The 20,731-nt window shown below is 41.0% G+C and overlaps 1 protein-coding gene across 2 annotated transcripts in view; it reads right to left on the bottom strand.

Annotated features, from left to right (window-relative positions):
- PTPRM (protein tyrosine phosphatase receptor type M) overlaps positions 1–20,731 on the bottom strand; it is a 606,371-nt gene that overhangs the window by 72,382 nt on the left and 513,258 nt on the right. For both annotated transcript variants that reach the window (XM_084887751.1, XM_084887752.1), the window contains one exon: positions 7,093–7,180. In XM_084887751.1, coding sequence (XP_084743877.1) covers positions 7,093–7,180 — 88 coding nt within the window. The remainder of the gene's footprint in view (positions 1–7,092; positions 7,181–20,731) is intronic.

Raw genomic sequence — 20,731 nt, 5'->3', positions numbered from 1 at the left:
AATTTTATAATCAGAAAGAAAACAACAGCCCTATCTTTATTTAATAAAAATAAAGCAATCAACTTCAAGTCATAGAACAAAAGAGATTTGAAGGAAATAGAAAACAGAAAGTTAGCAAGGTTTGAATTTTATTGGTGAGGTTCTGGGTAATTTTCCCCAAGTTTTCATTACTGCACAATTTTTTCTTTAATGTGTATGAATGGCATTTATAATTGAGGAAGAAAAAGAACCTATTTAGCCAGGGATGACTGGAATATGATCAAAAGTCAACTAAAATTTATGTTATAATTATAACTCAATGCTATTCATCAAGAAAGGTAACAAATCTGACATTTTGAGATACAATCTGCTGAAAGGCCTTATTGCCATTCCTCTCATTTATTTTTAAAAAGCCTTTATTACCGTATTTTTCAGACCATAAGATGCACTTTTCCTCCCCCAGAAGTGGGGGGAAAAAGTCCCTGCGTCTTATGGTCCAAATATAGCCTACACATATACTGTAAAAAAAAAGTTTTTTTACTTGCCCGGCTCTGTGTGGTCTCTGTGTGCTTGCCCGGCTCTAAAATGGTTCTAAATGCTGCTGTTTACTTTACAGGGTTGATTACATGTGTTTATGACTGTGATGTTGGGTTTTAATGCACATAAAATATTTTAGGACACTATTTGTTTCAGAATCTTTTTTTCTTCATTTCCCTTCTCTAAAAACTGGTGTGTCTTATGGTCCGGTGCGTCTTATAGTCCGAAAAATACGGTATATGAAATAGGGCAAACATTATATTTTTGGGGTAAGAAATAGGCACATAAAGACCTTTTAAAAAGCATAACAAACAGCAGCCACATAGATCTGTGGGCCTCTCTTCCCAAAACAAATACAAGTTATGAAATTCCTCAAGCTCAGAGATGGCTTGTGTTGTGGGGCATCCCAGGCACTTGTTTTGTGAAGTGGCCCCTCCACATTGCGGGAGGTGAGGAATGCCATGGAGAGTTCCTTCAGGAAAACGCCTTTCTCCAGCCACTCTCATGGGCCGTGCAGGAAGGTATGATTTCAGGAGGTCAAGTGCTCCCTGCAGCCCAAGGTCACCCATGTTTAAGCCCCATTTAGGGGAAAAAACTAACAGACCATGAAATGTTTCTTGTTCTTTTTAGTTTTACTAATCACAAAATGAAGTAACTATTCTTGAAAGTACAATTTAAAATCTGTAACTGCAGCTTTTGAAATATTGGAGTCTTTTATATATGATATAAATACAATGATAATCAGCTAGGGAGAAATTCTAGCACTCTTTACAGATTGTGAAAAGCATTTGTAAATATAAATTAATAAGTACTGTGATGAATAACTACATGTTAAAATTACAAATAGAATTTAAGCTATATAAATATAGATTGATAGAAGTGGGTAACTATTCATACTGTTACCAAATTGATATCATTTTATGTCATATGCAGATAATGCGCTTAATATAGCTCAAGTTTTTCTGTCATGAAAGTAGGAGATGTGTATATCTTAACTTGGCAAAAGAAACAATTAAATGGATGTTTTCAGCATAAATATAAAAGCATAACAAACCACTGATCACTGATGAATAATTATAATCTGCTGGTTACCATGCATGCATGTATTTATGCATGCATATGTATGTATTAATTAATGAGTATACATGCATATTTTCATATATGCAAGTGTGTATGCATGCATGTATTTATGAATTAACATGCATTATGCATTTGTGTGTTCATGTATGTATGTATTTTTGGATGTGCATGTTTGTATGTTTGCATTCATACAGAAGTGGGATAATGTGATATTTATTGTAAAACAGGTCTCTGTGCTTTAAGCCCCTGAAACATGTTACTGATGCCCTTTAAAACATGCTAAGTAGCTTCAAATATTTTATGATTTTCATACTAAACACAACAGATATGGGTAACAGGCTTGCTTGCATGTGATTAGACATTACTATAGCAGCAGAAGTGGATCATGTCATTGATAAACTTTCACCTCCAACCAATTCGCTCTTTCTGCTAAATATTGATGATATATTTAAGGTAAATTGGAATCACAGTGATCTAAGTAAACTTTGCCCTTTGAGAGGAGACTGGAAATTAATTTTAATTATGATTGATCTTCAAATAATGGCTTTGCTCCTTCTGTGGTTATATTCTTGCAGAAAAGCAAGTACCTTAAGGAATTGCCTGGTGCCTCACCCCTCGGTGAGCCTGACTCCAGCCTGTTGTCCCTGCTTGTGCCCACATGGGTGCTCAGGCCATGAAGGTTCTGAGCATGAGGCAAACAAGGAAACGCTGAGTGTAGTGGTGGGTGGCTAGTGTTAAGCTTCAGTCTTGGTTTTAGGTGTTACTAATTTCATCTTGCCTTGTTTCTTTTTTTTTTATTTAGACATTTTCAGGGATTCATATACATTATTTTTCAGAATATTGGCAGAACCCCTAACTTCTATTTTGCCTGATTTTTCTAGATTTTCATTTTGCCTTCTTAAACCCAGTGTAACAATCAATGTTTCTCCCGTTCTCTCATCCACCTGAATTTTCCTCTCCCAAAGCTCTCCCTGCTAGTCCATTTTTATGTAACTAAACTCTAGTTCCCTGATCCTCCCTTCACCTGCCTTTATAGCAAAGCCAGGCCATGACAGGGGTAGCGTCCTCAAAAGTGACACCGTAGGAGTCATGCATGTAGCAGAGAGAAGCACGTGGCTATTAAAATTAAACCCTAGAAGAGAGGTCTTCAGCAGGAGCCCTCAAGATTGGTTGAGAGAATGAGGTGGACAGACTGGGTCACAGCTTTCACTCTCTTCCTGGCCATGTCACAATTAGCTGGGAAAATAGATAAAAGGGCATTGGTAACCCAATCAAAATGGAGACCAAACTCAGAAGGGACCCCCTCTCTTCCCCTTCATAAAGCTGTCTATCCTCTCTCTTCACTCACTGGCCTCAACTTTCACCCACTCCATTCATAGCAGCTTCTGCTATGTTTATGAACTATCTGCTCCAGTGGTTATATCACAGTCTTCTCTGCACTACATCTCCTGCAGGACATTGTGCCATGCCCTTTGCTCCATGGTGCAGTGCTCCTTTGTTATATGGCTTTGTCTGAGTATTTTTCATTGTTAAAGCCCCTCTAGACTCTCAATGCCCTCCATGCTCCCTCCACACATAATCTTCCCATGCCAATGGCTTCAACTTCCACCTGAATAACCAAGATTCATTAATTTGTATTCAAGCTCAGACGTTTCTCTTAGGGGTTTCAGAGCAGTTTATATAACCACCTACTTGGTATTTCATCTAAATCTTTCAAAGGCATCTCAATATGTCCCCAGATTCAACTAATAAGTTTTCCCTGCTGCCACCAACATCATGCCCACCCGAGCTCCCCTCCCATCTGAGTAAACAGTTGTCCTTCCATTTTTCCATCCACCCAACTGTCCTTCTATCCACCCACTAATCCATCCTCCTGCAAACCAGGAACATAGGAGTCACCTCTGACTCTTGACTTCCCTACCCTACATGCTATCCATTCAGTTTGACCAATTATGTCTCTTGAATCCATCTACTTCTCCTCTTTCTAGTCCACATTATCATTGCTTCCCACCTGGGTTACTGAATCTCAATAGTGTCCACTTCCATTTACCCATTTTACATTATAGTTAGGTTAAGTTTTCCAAAGGCAAATTTAATTAACCTCACCCCTTCTCCTAAAAAAATCCTTTAATGAGGTTTTCCACATTCTTATCATAATACTAACATCCCTAATCTCCCCTGGAAGGCCCTGCAGGTCTGACATCTGCTTTCCTTGCTTTCTGGCCACTTGTCCACTCTCACCCCTCCCAGCTCCAGCCACCATCTGACCTTCCTTCCGGTCCTCAAACAAAACAGTTTCCTCACGTGAAGGGTCTGGTCTGCTCTCAGTGAAAATGGTGGAAGCCTTCTCGCACTTCCTGAACAAGTCTACCCCCCACTATGGGCTTCACAGTACCATGTACCTCTCTTTGTGGCCCTTGATTTCACTTATTTGTATAATCACATAGTTCATTTGTAAAATCATTTAATTTTCTCCTCCCACCTGTAGGAATGGCAGTTTCCTGAGGGTGGGGGGCGGGGGGCTGTGTCTGTTGGGGCTCACTGCGGTCACCCAGCATATTCACACTTCCCACCTCCCACCTCTCCCTTCAGTCTAGCTCACTCGGCTCCAGTGACATGATGGCTCCTTGTTGGCCCCAACACCAAGTTGAGGTGAACCACCCCTTTGGGGTCTCTGCCTGGACCGGCTCCCTTCCTCACCTGCATCACGTACTGCCTGTATCTTCTCCTCTCAGGGACTGCATTGACCACAAGGCTGTATTTTTGTTACATGTCTCACTTTCTAATATACACATTATATAGGCTACTTAGGGGTTGTTTCTCTGTCTGCCCCATAGGCATGTTGAGTGCTATGTGGGTGAAGAATTCTGTTTTGTTTCCTGCTCTCTCTTTGACACCTAGGACAGTGCCTGGCATGTAACAAGCACTCAATAAATATCTGCTGAAAGAATTCCTTTGGCTTGGCATGGAGCCTGGCACATGTCAGATCAATATGTCTTTATTGACTGGACCACAGGAAGTAGGAGGGAGCCTTGGTAGGGCCTGTAGGTTCTGGCTATGACCTCTAATTCCTGCCCCCAGAAAAGAGGACCCTTGGATGTGAGGGGCTGCCATTAGCTGGGAGATTTGCTATATGTCTTAAGCTCCGACTTAATTATAATTAAGGGAGTATCAGGAGGGCTATGCTTATGTGTGTGGTATACTAATGGTGGACTGGGTATTAGTCTGTATTTGGAAAGGGCTAGCTCAGCACATTTATTGTGTAAATAAGCAAAAGTTTAACTTACTTAAGAGCAAAAGCCAATAAACACTTTTAAAGCATCATTAAAAGCATTTTAGATTCAAACACGTTTGCAAAAACAATGAATGTGATCATTACTAGTACTTCTTATATTCTCAGAAAAGCACTAATGAGAATCTCTAAGATGTGTTGACGGAATCCTCCCATTGCTCATCTTAGTGAGTGGTATTATTCCCAAGGCCTAGGTGCTCTGCAGCAGGCTCCCCAGTTAATGAAATCGTCTTCCCACAATTACATACTTTTGTGTGTGTGCCTGTGTGGGAGGTGGTAATAGTGCTCTTCTCTATGAGCAGCCAATACGGTATACAGATAAGCATGATTGAGATACATACTTTGACTCTTTTTATTCCTCAAATCCTTCCACAACCTTAACAATTCTGAAGATGATTTCACACTGCCATAAGTAAAGACACACAGACAGTCTCAGATAAATGATGGTTCTCAGAGTGCCCTTGGCACTGCAGTGGCCTCATCAGATGGACCTGGGTAGCTCACACCTGACTGGGACACCCCCTTAGTGAATAACTCAGCCTGCGAGGTCAGCATGGAGAGTGGGCAAGGGCTGGGGCCCTGCAGTTCTGGTATTTAAGCCAACAGTAGTGGTATTTTGGCGGCCATATGCGGTAGTGAACTCACCCTAGTTAGCTGGGATGGGTTAACAGTAGTATCTAAGCATTTGGATCCCCTATTTTGAAAGTATGCATAGTGGCGTGGCAGGTGGTCTAAGTGGTATCTCAGGACATGCCAGCACAGAGCCTTACCTGGAATCATACTCATGACCACAGACAGCTCAAAAGGGACTTTAGAAAACAGACACTAGAAAAAAAGATAACCATTGGAAACAACACAGATAAACCAGGAAGGCCTTATGTGAAGTGAAATAAAATGGGCATCACAAAGAACAAGCGCACGATCTCATATGTGTAATCTACAAAGAATACATAGAAGCAGAGAGCAGAACAGTGGTCACCAGGAGCTGGGAGTGGGGGAAATGGGGAGATGTTGGTCTAGGGTACAAAGTTACAGTTATGGGGATGGGTAACTCTAGACATGTAATGTGCAGCCTGATGACTGTGGCCAATAACAATGGGCTGAACCCGGAAAGATGCTGAGAGAGGAGTTCCTCAGTTGCACCAGCCACATTTCAAGCCCTCACCCGGCGAGTGGCGACCGCACGGGAGAGCACAGACAGGTCATTTCCACAATCCCAGAACATTCCATTTCCTGTGCTGCCACCGAATCTCTACTGTCCTACTAAGCAATGTGAACACAGGCAAGGAAAGCATAATTGCACTTCCGTAATCAATAGAGCTAACATATTGCTTCCCTAGACTATGCAAACCTTTCAAATTTGTTCTTTTGTAAGTAATAAGACAAGAGGAGCTAGATGCTCTCTGGGTCTATTCCTGCTTTTTTTTTTGTTTTTTATTTATGTCTATTTAGAAATAGTACTAATTCTGTGAATACCTTGTGCACACTTGGCGCAGACGGTGTGATTTAGAGCAGTTTAACGCAGGGGATGGATGGCTTCAGCCCTGGGAGAGGGAGGCTCATCCATCTACCACGTGTCCCGGCATCGTTACGGAACATTAATGAGGTTGGGCTCAATTTAAAACCCGTCGGGGGCATTATGGATGGGTAACATTCAGTTGCACAGGAACTGGGAATTTCTGAGATAGAATCCTCACTCTTTGGCTAATGAGTGTTGTGATACGGGGACTATCATTTAACTTCTGCGTTTCAGTTTCCTGTCCTTAAAACGGGGCCATTACTGACCTACCTAACCCAAGTGTCCGGAGGATTAATGAGTTAATGTTTGCGCGGAACTCGGAGCTCCTGGCAGCGAGGCGCGCTGGGGCGTCATTATTTCTAGTCATTCCCACGCAGCAGCTGGGTACCATTAGGACCGTTATGTGTTTACTCCGAAAACGCGTTTTCTTTCTCAGCATTTGAACATTACCGATGTTCCCCAAACCTTAAATCTCACAGCGAAACTAGCCCCATAGCAAGACGCGCTGACATAGTGGGGGTATTTAGGTAGTTTTCCCCTTCCTTTAATAGGAACGCGACGCCAGCGTCCCAGCAGGATGGAGCGGTAATTGCACTGTAAATTCTCCCTGCTGGAGGCTGCTGGTCAATCTTCGCAGGCGCGGGAGGAAGTTACAGCCCAGCACAATTACACCGTCAATACTTACATGCAATGATATTCCCATATCTGTTCTTCATTCTGTTCTCATCCTTCTTAGCAGAGTCCCATGGCGCTGACTGCCCTTCAAAGAAGCTCTGGAAAGAAAGAAAAGTGACACCAGGAATTACAATGTGGCGCAGTAAACACGGTGTTTCAATGACAGAGGATGGTCTGAAAAAAAGGTGCAAGGGTACAGAAGGAAAAAGAATGTTCATGCAACTGAGATAACTGACGGAAGCATTTTATATCTTAAACATTTCATTTAGCTTCTTGTTTTCTTTTAGTTAAATGTTACAAACGGGGGCGAAAGGATGAGCCCACAATTGATGGGTACAATCCATTAAAAATGGCTGTGTATTCATCTCTATTCCACTTTACTATTTGATACAGGAAAGTGGGACATTTTTCTCAGTTTCTGAATTCTATTACCATTTTCCAATATTCTCCTAAGAGATATAGAAATATTGTTTTTCTTCCCAATGTCTAACTGAAAGAAGGCTATGTTTGGTTAAGACTGTGAAAGTAGGCAAGCTGAGACATGACGTCAAGGCTAAAATTCTTGAATAAATTCTGCTAGAGCTTAGATGTCCATTTATTTAAGGATTTGGTATTATTATACCCAGGGACTTTGATCTTCATGTTATTAATCATATGTATGTCTATTTTTTTCTTTTTTTCTGTTCAAGTTACGATAAAAATGTCCTCTGCTGTCAGTTGACAAGGGAAAGAAACATCTGGGACTTTTATTTCCACCCCAGCTCACACTCATTTTACCTTCATGTGGTCAACTCTATAAGGAGGTAATGAGAAGAAAGATGGTAGCAAGTAGCATTTAGTAAAACTGATTTCCTGTCTTTGCCTCGAGCTATTCTTATACTTCTTGGCACCAACTGGGAAAGGCGAGAAGGAAGAAGACAGGAAGACAGAGCAGATAAATGAGCACCATTCTGAAATGTGTCAGGTCCCAGAACTCACATCCTCTAACATGCCCCAGATGGCTTCCCAAACACTCTCCTTAGAACTGAAGCTCTTTGAAATATATATTTGTGTTGATTTCAGAGAGGGAGAGGGATAGAGAGATAGAAACATCAATGATGAGAGAGAATCATTGACTGGCTACCTCCTGCACACCCTGTACTGGGGATGGGACCGCAACTGGAGCATGTGTCCTGACCAGAAATTGAACTGTGACCGCCTGGTTTATAGGCCAGCACTCAACCACAGACAGAGCCACTGAGGCTGGGATGAAGCTCTTTTTTACTCCCTAATCTCCACCCCACCTATGGTGTTTGACCACCATGGCTATTTTCACCAATTACCAATAATTAGTGATTTGTCTGTGGTTATTATTCCTTTTCATGAGTCCAGTTATATCTTATTAGTTAAACTGCTCTCTAATACTGCTGTGTTAGGGAGGACTCACCTGCTCACAGACCCCACAGTGAGCCCTGCCCGCCTGCATGTCACCCAGACCTGACCACTCGGTGGATGGTGCTCAGCACATTTGGCTGTGGACTCCCTGAGGACAGGGACTGTATAGTCATCATTATGTTTGCACAGAGCCTCTGCCTCACAGCAAGATTCCAGCCATTAGTTACTAAATGAATGACTGTGAAAAACTTGGTGTTTTAAAAAATTCCTTATTGTTTAAACTTTAAAGTATTACATATGAATTCTTTCCCCCCAATTGACCTCTTCCCTCTATTTCCACCCCCCACCACATGCCTTCACCCCCGTCTGCATCCATGGATGTTATGCTTATATGTATACATAAAGTCCTTTGGTGGATCTCTCATACTTTCCCTCACCCCCGTGTCTTCCCCCTGAAGTTGGATGGTCTGTTTGATGCTTCTGTGCCTCTGGATCTATTTTAGTTCATCAGTTTATGTTGTTCATTATATTCCACAAATGAGTGAGATCATATGATATTTATCTTTCTCTGACTGGCTTATTTCGCTTAGCATAATGCTCTCCAGTTCCATCCATGCTGAACAACTTGGTGCTTTGGTGATAGTTTCTGTGGCTTTGATTTCAAAATAAGGCCTCACTTCTGTGGCATGAGTGTGTGTGTGTGGGGTTCGAATGCTTGGAAAACCTGAATATGCACAGTTTGCAAATTTCATTCAGCTGCAGTTGGGGCCCTGTTTGTGACCTGCTGTATAGATAATACTGCTGTCACCTTGGAGTTGAGCCCTATTCAGAGGTTGGCTGGAAAAGAGCACTGTCCCTGAGACCAGTACCTCCCCACAACAGCAGGACACACCCCTTTTATCGTGCAAGAGTGAAAAGCTAACACCACAAATGTGAGAGTGAGAGTTTTAAACTGTCCATCTTAATTTAGAGTATCTTAGTAATGATCATCATAAATTACCTTATTAGTGTAATAGGTTTTACACTATATTTATCATTTAGAAAAAAAGCATGGGGGCATACCAGGATTCCATATACTATATACCTACAGCTATATTAGTATATCCACACATCCATTTGCTAACTGAAGGGTAAAATACTGCATAATACAGGACAAATACAAGTAAAACATTTCCAGGTTACTAATAAATAAATAGAAATACTAGCATTAAAGCACGAGTTAATTTCATCTAGAACAAGACCATGATGTCATCAGGGGATTTATTAAAAAATGTAACTTTTATTCTGCTATAAAATATGCATTTAAAAATTGCTTCAGGGATTTTAAATTTATGCTCTCTTTCTGAAGAGTGTCTTTGTTATTCTATGAATGACTATGTCACAGTTGAGTAATAACTATTATTTAACTTCCCTTATAACAATTTAATTCTACTTTGAGCTTGTCGTGATGTAAGTACCAATTTTGTCTCCCTCAGTCTTTCCCATCCATCTAAAAGTTTTCAAATTTTGTCTTTTTGTAGAAAGATGAGAAAGGTCAGTGACTTTGAGGGAAATCACAACATCTTCCTACAGATCCCTGGCCGCTAGTTAACAGTATCTCGGAGTGTGTGTGTGTGTGTGTGTGTGTGTGTGTGTGTTTGGGGGGGCAGTGATGAATTAGGAAAAAAGGCACGTGTTAAACTAGTGAGAAAATACTCTTAGGTCACCTGAGGCAAAGCCACAAGTCACACGCAGATGCTCTCCTGTGGTAGACTGTGCTCACATCACAGCTGTGTTCCTTTAGCATCTGTGGTAATCACCGGGTTTCTAAGAGCCCTGGTTTTTAAAAACAGTTATTTTAATTCGATTGTTTTCATTTAACTGATAATCAGGAAACAGACACACTTCAACAATGAAATGATCCAATCTCCTTACTTTTGGGCTCTACCTGTAGCTCCTGGCATGTGGTTATAAGGGCGGGGCCCACGTGCAGTCTATCTCCAGCAATAGCTATGGTGATCACCAGGAAGTGCTTGCAGAATGAACCAGTCCATCTACTCAATTAATCCTCACGAGCAGCCAGGCACAGAGGGACTGCCTCCTTGCTTTACATGAAGGACATGACAGGTGGACAGACCACAACCAGCTCATAACAGGCCAACTTGGGTCAGACTCAACAGTCTGACTCTTAATCCACTGCTCTTCCTGTGCCACCCTGACCCTGACAAGGAGTTTGAAGGGGAAAGCAGTGTTAAACCTTCTTAGAAACACATAGCTAACTAACACTTTCCACCTCATCTCCTTGAAGCTTCGTGATAAGAAATATAAAAGATGTCCAGTGAACTGTTGAACTGTTGATCCCTTTTAATCAAAATAGGAAATTTCTTCTCCCACAAGATAACGTGATCACTGCAGGGAAGCCGCAGCACGAGGGCAAGCAGAAGGGGCAGCTCTTGCCAGGCGCATCACCAGCTTCCTGCCCAGGAATTATGTGAATAACTTTAAGTGGCAAAATGCATTTTTTTTTTCTTAAACAAAAGCAAAACGAGCCATCAGAAAAAGCTGCCAAGAAAAGATCAGACAACTAGTGCCATCCATCGTCTCCCTACAGATATCATGACCTGGTCGTTCATTGTCTGGAACAGCTCTGCTTCCAATTGTATTGGCCAGTCTCCCCATAAAGATATTTGCATTGTCAAGCCCATGTTTCTTTGTCCTTGGCTTGCAAAATAAGTAATGTGCCTATGGGGAGCCCAGGGAGAGGAAAAATGAACTTCTGAATCGGGTAACTTGGCTTTTGTTTCCTTTTGATATGGAGATTACAATATTTTTTTTTCAAAGGTGGACCCAGCTTTAAATGCTATGAATTTTTGTTTGCATATTTTTAAAGCATCTGAGGAAATATTTACCTTAGACTTTAGATTCCCCCTCATGCCCGAACTACTACAAAGTTAACTGTTTACATACCTAGTTAGGAAAAAAACTTTACCGGTAGCTCTAGAACCACTAGGCATGCAGAGAAGCTGTGATGTGACATGCGGGTCTTTAGCAGTGTGAACCTCTGGTGGCGTTCCTGGCTTGGGAGTTCTGAGCAAGAACAGTCATCAGGACAGGAAGGCAGCTCATCAGTGCTGTGGGACTCTGCTTCCTGTGAGGCCTGCACCGGTGTGTGCGACCCCAGAGGTAACCAAGGCACTTCCTCCACCCCTGCCTTCCCGAGACCCTGAAAAGATGGAACCTTTTCTGGCTACCCTGTGACCCACCTCCTGATGATTTTTTTTTTTTTGTAGATCATGAGATAAACCTACATGCAATATATGCCTGAGGGAAATTAGGTAATTTTGTTAGGCAATCAGCCTACTAGGTCCTATTTCACATCCTTGTTAGCTTTTGAATATCTTTTAACGAATTAGGCAAACCAACACACATTTATGTGATTTTTATCCTGTGCATTTTTTCTTTGGGAAAGAACAAAAGCTTCTTTAGCTATTCTTTTCATCTTCAAGAAAACCAAAAGTTATCTCTGTTCCTTGAAAACTATGGACACTGACTTACTGAATGCTTTGAAAAGAATTCTACTCTGAACCAGTTTTCTTGGGAAATACATTTACTGCCACCTCATTTACGTGGTATCTAGAGAAGGGTCGGTCCTATCACATATTGTGGAAGGAAAGCCAACCCGGTTTTGAATCCTCCTCCTGAGAAGAAAGCGAGAACTCTGCTCCCAAAAGACACCAGAGGGCGGATTCCCGAGCATATGCCAACGCTGGCTTCTGGCCACTGGGAGACACTCTGCTTCTCTGCCCTTACAGTCCCTCCGCCCCAAACAAAGTTTCATGTTCAAGTTTACTGGTAAGTACAACCTCCAACTCCGCCTTCATTTCTCAGTTTTTGCTTGACAGAACTATGAGCAGGTTCACTGAAATCAAATTCAAACAACGCACAGGCATGACTTCGAAAAAGAGGCCCCAGGAGAGCCGGCAGCGGAGGTGACTGAGAGAAGTGAGGCTGAGGCCACCCCTCAGCAGCTGCTGACTCCCCACCTGGGAGCCGCCGCACAAGGGCCAGCTGGGGAGAAGGACCAGGATGGCCCACACTCCCAGCACACTGTGTACGGGAGGGGTTTTAAACCCAATATGCACAGTTAGGTAATATTTAGTGTTTAGGGCAGATTTTTAATATGCAGATACAATTTAACACACCAACTATGGACTTTTATTATTAAAAAACCCACTTTATGTATTTTGGGGATTTGAGCTAATGGTCTCACTGTAGCTTCTGCTAGAATTTTCATAAATATACTTATGGTTTGATTCTACTTAACATGTAATTAAAGTGTTTCCTCGGACTCCTTTAGCTCATCCGTACTGAGCAAAGGCAGCAAACCCGGGACATCTCTGAAAGAGCAATAAGTCCCTGAAACAATAAAAATGAAGTCAGGCAAGCTCCAGTGAATACCAATGACTGCTCCGCTTCAGGATGCTGCTCTCCACGGGCACAGAGCAGAAGGAAATCGAACATCCTGCACACAGAGTCATTTTTTTTCTGAACAGAAAACATGTTTTCGTGATTCAATAACCTCCTCCCCCATTCCTCCTACCACCGTCATTTTCCACAGCATATAATTATACATCTCAGTTGCCCACCTCAAGAGAACATTACTCCAAAACGATGCAGTCTGTTAAAAAACACCACAGCTCCCAGATATAAAAAAACAACACAAAACAAAAAACCCAAAAAAAAAAAAAAAAAAATGAGACAACAATTCTATGCCACAGAGAAGCGGCCGGGAAGACAAGGATGCAGGTCAAGGCTGAACGTAACGTGTGCTGTGTGTCTTCAGGCCGTGCAGGGTCAAGTTAGAGAAGCTCCTGAAGTGGAATTTTCCCTCCCTTTCTCATATGAATAAAACTGCACGGAAAAAGGCTGAATCTTCACCCGGAAAAAGGAAGATGAACTCACTGGGGCATGCAAAGCCTCTGAACTGTCTTTGTTTTCTGCTCATCCTTCTCCTTTGGTTCTTCCGAGAGCTGCATTTTATTAGGTCCATATCAACTACTGATTGCTGTCGTCTCACATGGCCTGGCAGGCCACAGAGGGGCGTGCCCATGGGAAGGTGGCCCCAGGAGCTCAGGCACCGGGGCAGCAGTGGTCACCAGACACTGTCAGTAATCAATGTCCTGGGAGGAGGCAGTCACAGGGAGCAGGTGGTGCTTTAAGGGCCAAAGAAGTGCGGACTGGGCAAAACAAGGTGGAAGACACACACACTGTATTGTTTTTACTGAAATCTAATTGGGATATTCTGATATATTTATTTTTTATATTTTTATTGATTGCAGAGAGGAAGGAAGAGGGAGAGATAGAAACATCAATGATGAGAGAGAATCATTGATCAGCTGCTTCCTGCACAACCCCTACGAGGCATCAAACATGCAACCCGAGCATGTGCCCTGACTGGGAATTGAACTTTGACCTCTTAGTTCATAGGTTGATGCTCAACCACTGAGCCTCGCCTGCCAAGCATTATTCTGGTTATTTTAGAAAAGTTGCTAATCCATTCAGCATTTCAAATGGCCACATCTTATTGCAACTTAATCCAACTCCAAATTTTGCAGAATATATCTGTTTTGCAGGATGAAGGCAGATGATGACATCAGCAATAGTTGTCACACTGCCTTCTTTTACCTAACATCTCTTTCTCTTTTGAAGACTGAACTGAGGTTTGCAGTATAAAAAAATATTATATGATGTTTTTGAGCCCAGAAACATCCCCCGCCCCCATGCTTGGCTGAGCTTTAGAACATGGTTTATATCCTGTTGAATATTACTCAGAATGAATGACTTTTCACAGCAATATCGTATTCTTCCTCTTTAGTAATATATGCTTATGGGGTTTTTGAAGCTTTATCACTTAAGGCCTTTTATTCCTATCACATAGTTATGGAGATTTCAGATCAGAGGCAGGAATGGCTGGCCTGAGATGATGCAGACCGTAAGCAGGAGAGCTGGGATCTGAACTTAGTGTTCCTCTAGGCCAGCTCCACAAAGCTGGCCAAGAGCACATGGCTTTGTGCCCACTGTATGACATCATGCACACAGCATTCTGAGATCGCCCTTGCCACAGGTCATAAGCCACCACTCATTTCTGGTTTCCACATTTAATAGAACAAGCGCACTCAATTACTGTCTGCACAGTGATTTTACTGGGGATGTAAAGACCTGTGAACCTTGGAGGGACCCTCAATCCACCTGCTTTTCTTTACATTTGCCCAATTTCAAAGCCCCCTTTTTCCACCTGCAGAATCACTGCAGTAGTAAGCTCTTGTAATGACATGACATATCCCTCAAGTGTACAAAGCAGAAACATCTGCAAACCATGATCACGTGGCCAGAGAGAGAGAGAAAAAAATTCTTTACCCGAGTGATAGAAGAAAAAGTGATGAAGATGGTCACTGCGGAGCATGGGCTGATGCTGAGCTTTCCTGAGACAAGACCCATAATCTGAGCAACTGAGACTGATGCACAGTAAGGTGGCTTTGAAAGGGGGGCTATTTTGATATAATTGGAGTGAGTTCTGGTCAAGGAGAGTGGCTGCTCAGGGACACTCAATGCTTTCCTGGCCTACATTTCTCTCCCCTGTTCCCTAAAAGAGAGCTTAATGATAACTATTCCCCAGTTCCAGCAGGGCTAGCCTCCTCGTGTTTAGAATGTATTCTCAGGGCTGGACATCTCTGTCTCCCTACATGTGGCAAAGTTCTTACCCACCAATGCTGCTTAGAGTTTTGGGGAGTCCTTGGTTCCTTGGCACTTGCCCCTGAAGGGGATTACAAAGGCCCATCACAAGAAGCATTTTGCTCAGTTTGAAACTCCAAGGCTGCATGTGCAGAGTCATCCTGACAGTCCCTACTGCTCATTACGCAGTGAGGATGGGCAGAGGGGGGCTGGACTGCAAGGCTGACACAGTGTTCATATTCATTATATAAAACTTGAAGTTTACTTTTTGGGGTTGGGCATTGCCCATCTCATGATCATGGTGTACATCATCAGATTAACCAATCTTGTAAAGCTGCGGGAACTTCGACCTTCCCTTTATTATTGCATTACCCAGACAACTCCAACAAGGCCACAGTGTTAAAACAGTGATGTTAATGAGCAACTTGTCACAAATGGTATAAAAAGGGGACTGCTCTATTTAAAAGAAAGAGAAAATATCTGATTCAATTGCTTTGCAGTTTCTTTAAATTACTCTGGATTTCAGTCCTACCTCCAGGATTGCCATCTACATTTCAGAGAGATAGTAATATTCATTTCCCCTCAGATGCAGATATTGCCAGGGTTTGAGATGTTAGTACCACTCAAGGACTGTAATTTCCCCCACTTCTGCATCTGCTTTGGAAGAGTGATTTGTCAGTAAGCTTGTGCTAAATGTGCCCAGATATGTAGAGATGAGCAGGAGTCCCTCCATGGAAATAGGCTCCCCTAAAACATCTAGAGAACAAATGGATGTTTTTTGCAGCAATGTAGCTGCTCCTTTCCTTTGGAGAGCAGCCAGAATAATTGATCTTACTTATCATTATTGAAATAGCTTTCTACCTGGTTGCTTCACTGCTCTCCAGTATACACACTTCTCCCAGAGCTTTCCAACACACCTGGGCACTCTGACCAGTGTTGCTAAGTTGGTTGGAGCATCTTGTTATACCAAAAGGTCATTGGTTCCAATCCAGTCAGGGCACATACTTAGGTCATGAGCTCGGTTCCCAGTCAGGGTATGTGGGAGAGGCAACCAATCAATGTTTCACTCTCACATTGATGTTTTTTTCTCTCTCTTCCTATAAAAAAAAAAGTATGTCCTTTGAATGAGGATAAAAAAAACAAAAAAACCACACACCTGGTCACCTGTCACATACGTATTTGAAAACCTAGCAAGTCTCCCTACTGACAACAAGGCTGTCACAAGGACTGGGGGGCAGAACTTATGCAGCCACATAGTGTACAGTTAAGTCTCCTCAGAACCAGCAAGTACTGTTCTCATTCTCATATGAAAGCTTGAGATTTTGATGACATCCTATTGACTTGGCTGCCATGTTTGTCACTGTTTCTTGGCAATAATCCCTGTCATTTTTTCCTCTCTGGTTCTATATTTTCCCTCTACTGATTCTACCTAGTGTTTAGAAGTGGGGTTATTATTGTTTTGTTCTTGCCCTTCTCTTGAAAAATCAAATATCCTTTCCAAGGTATTTCTTGGAGATTTGTGGGTTTTTAAATGTCCTTACCTCAGAAATCACAGTATATAAGCTCCATCTAATATGATTGAAAATCCAAGGATACTTTTTTTAGACATGACTTGGAAATGAATAAGTGTACCAGAAAAAGGAATTTTAATGAGAGATTTGTGACACTCTTTTAATTTATAAAATCTACCAGCATAATTCCCAGAACTAAGTCATAATGATTAAAGATAAAAATTCAGAAGGAAGAATTATTTTATAAATTTGGACATCAAGGTTAGAGATACTTTTCAAACAGCTTAGTGAAGAATATTGCATCTCCACTTACTGTGTCAGAAAGTTCAATTTCTACTCTTAAAAGCAAACATTTTTTATGGAAAATTAGACCCACGATGAAATTAGAGTCACAGCTGATCTCCTTTATTGACCGATTCTTAGCCAAACATTTCTATCGAAGGTTTTGGACACCATCACTTCACTTCAGAGGTCCATAGAGGAAAGTCTAGGCTCTTAACCTTAGTCTCCAGGCATGAGAAAGAAATTCTGAACAGAATCAAAACCATAAGCCTCCACCCAGCACAGAGCAGAAATCTTAGCATCGTGGACATTCTAAGAGTGGCAGGTGATCACTCCTCCAGAAAGACAGAGCTACTCACAGCCTCCGTGGAGAGTCCTAAAAGGACTAACTCACCCATCAAAAACAGATGGAGCGCTATTGGTTAAAATCATCTTGCTTCTTGGGTGGACTGCCTTATTCATCTGAGTGTGCTCCCTATAAACTGCTACCACCTTATTAAGATATTTTTGGACTGGGAAGTTGCAAGTAGGTGAAGGAAAAGAGGAAACAAGAATCTAAAAGGCAAGTAAAAATGACTGAGGCCCCAGCAGCAACACACAAGTTCTCCCCAAATTTTACCACTTGTGTACCACCTTCACCATTTCCCACAGCCCCTTACTGTTTCCCTTTATTTTGTCTAGGGATTTAAATTTCACTATTGTGCATTTAAATACAACTATTTGGCAGTGAAATTTCATCTCACTATAGAAAATGGAAAGCCAAAACATTTATCACAGTAAAGATAATAGAAAAGGTAAATAAAAAAAACAAAATAAAACAATGATATTAATTCCAGCCCAGCTATACTGCTTGGCTATGTTCTGAGTGCAAGGCCTCTTCTTTGCTGGGTGAGAGGGATGCAAAAGACATTCTAAAGCCAAACCAAGGCTCACTGATGAACCAAAGGACTGAAAGAACTAACCAGATAAGCGATCGCTTTCTTGCCCTGTAATTCAGTGCTGTTTATTCCTTGATAGTGGATCTCCTTTAAAGTCACTAGGCATCACCAGTTGTTTGCATAGCCTGCTTGAGGAGAACTCTGAATTCATAATCAGTGTTGGCTCACAAAACAGGTTACAGGAGAGGGGAGAAGAGCATGGGGGTACTTAGGACCTGGTTCTTAAAGAGGGTTTAAAAAAAGATATGATTGTATCTCGTGTTAAATAAATTGCTGTCATGATTGAGGGAGAATGAAAAAAAAAGAGGCACATTTTATGTGAAGTGTATTCTACTCAGAATTTAAAAAATTCCTCTCATGTTCTACAGTACAGTTTTTGTTGTTGTTTTTTACAATCACAATCTGATGAAAGAATAACAATTAGTTTAAGTGAATGAAGGTCAGATGCTAAAAGGAAATAGCCAACAGTTGTATTTAGAATCTGCTGATACTTTAAAAAATGAAGAGTTGGCCCTCGTTCAAGGAACCAGACATTAGATTAAAACCTTGGGGGCACATGGTTCAATTTTTTATTTAGAATTACAAGGTTTGGAACTAAACTAAAATAAGATGCTATTAGACGCACTGCCTTAAAACATTTTAGTCCAGGCAAGAGAGTGGAAAGTAAATTAAAGTAAACTTCAGGGTCAGTTTTCAAATGCAAACAACAAAGACCCAGTGCCCTCGGAGGACCTATTTTACTGGCTCTATCATAACAGAATGAACTTTCACACAATGTCCTGAGCGTGTTGTTTCAGCAAAGAAAATTCCTGAAAGGAGATGTGAATTTTTGCCAAGAAGGATAATAAGGAAAAAACTCTGGCACAAAAGATTTTGATTACATATGAATTCTCTTCGTGAAATCACAATAAGCTATCAGTTCAGAAGTATTTATAACAACAGATAATATTAACAATAGATGACATTAACATAAGCACAGCATGCTTGCTTCCTTCTAAAGATTACTCTAAATATAGATTCCAAATAATATTCTACCTATGCTAAATACAAATGCTAAATACTATTACACACAATTGCGTATCTGTAACTTATCCATAATAGTGATTGCATGGATGTCTTGATAGACATGAATCCTTCAATTATTTTCCTGTTATAGCTGTAACGTATGCTCAGGTAAATGATTCCAGCATATTTATAAATAAATGTCAATCTTATGATTATTACCACCACCTTACAATATTTATTATCTCAACGTGTTAAGGACCATTGTTAACCAATGTGTTTGGAATGAATTTTTAAATTATACTGAGGAATAACTTTAAAAGAAAACCTTTTTATTTTGAAACATTATAGGTTCATAGGAAGCTGCAAAGATAGTACCGAGAGATTCCATGTTCTCTTCAGTTTTCCGCAATGGTTACTAATGATACATGTTGTAGTACAGTACTGAAATCAGGAAATGGAATTAGGTACAACTCATTTGAATGGTTCTATGCTCTTTTATGGGGGGAGGGATGGACATTTTCATTCCTCTGGGATAACAGCTGGGGAGTGTGATTGCTAGGTTGTACAGTAAATGCATATTTAGTTTTTAAAGAAATTTCCAAACTATTTTCCAGAGTGGGAGTGGCTCTATATTTTTACCAGCAATTTATGAGCAATCCAGTGTCTCTGTGTTATCACCGGAATTGACTATTGCCCCTATTTTTTACTTTAGTGCTCTAATATTTATGTAGTAATAACTCATTGCAGTCTTAATTTGCATTTCTTAATAGCTAATTACGTTGACTCTCTTTTCTTGTGTTTATTTGCTTTTCCTATACCCTATCCTTTGGTGAAGTCTTTTGTCAGATATCTGGATTGCAAATATTTTCCCCAGTTTAGGGCTTGTTTTCTCATCCTTTAAATACAATATTTCACAGAGTAAATATTTTTAATTTGATGAACTCCAATTTCTTGATTTTAAAAATTATATCATGTTTTTGGTGTGATGCCTAAAAATTCTTCACTACACATTAACCCCCCTCTCCCCAGTAGCTTTTATTTAATTTATAACACTATAAAAGTCTATAAGGTCTTATAGTTAATAAATTGGATACTAATTATAATAAAATAATCAACACTGTATCAGTGATTGCAGTGTATCAGCACTTCAGACATTAGGAGACATGCTCATAAATATATATGTGGACCCCCATCACACAGGCTCTCCAAGGTGACTCTTAGATGCTCTTCTTCTCTCACTCCACTTCTACTTGAATGAATTGGGATGTGGCCCTTCATTCAGACAGTAGAATGAAGAAAACCTTTGTGGATCTTCCAGGATACATGAGAGCACAAGGTTGTACTAGCGAATGAACAGAAAACAAGTGAGAAAGAAACAAGAGAAGCTAAAAAGTAAAAAGGAAAGAATGAAAGTATCAACATGAATGTAGGTCCAAGATGAAGGGCATAATGACAGTTTTCTTCTAGGACTTCCTTTGTTCCAATGTCTGTGGGATATGATGTTGTTCTAGCCAGATGGACCTTCCTTCTCTTGTCTTGCCTTGAAAAATTGATCTATTATGACTCAACTCAAACCTACTACTTCCATGCATTTTCTTCTCCAGTTTCCATTGCTTGATTTTTCCCTTCAAAATTCTATTGTACTTATATGTGCCACTTACGTTTTTGTTACAGATCCGATATGTAACATCCTCTGTTATTTTTATCACCACAATTAAATTATGTGCTGCTTAAAAAGAGGCCCATGTTCCCACTTAACACCTGCACAGCAGAGAGCTGAGTATAAAGCAGGCGGCAGTAGGATGCTCATTGCAGGAACTACCTCAAT

This window comes from Pipistrellus hanaki (assembly GCF_964339955.1).
Source record: "Pipistrellus hanaki genome assembly, chromosome: 6".
Taxonomy (NCBI): Eukaryota; Metazoa; Chordata; class Mammalia; order Chiroptera; family Vespertilionidae; genus Pipistrellus; species Pipistrellus hanaki.
The sequence above is the reverse complement of the archived record's forward strand: the minus strand, read 5'-3'. Positions and strand labels throughout refer to the sequence as shown.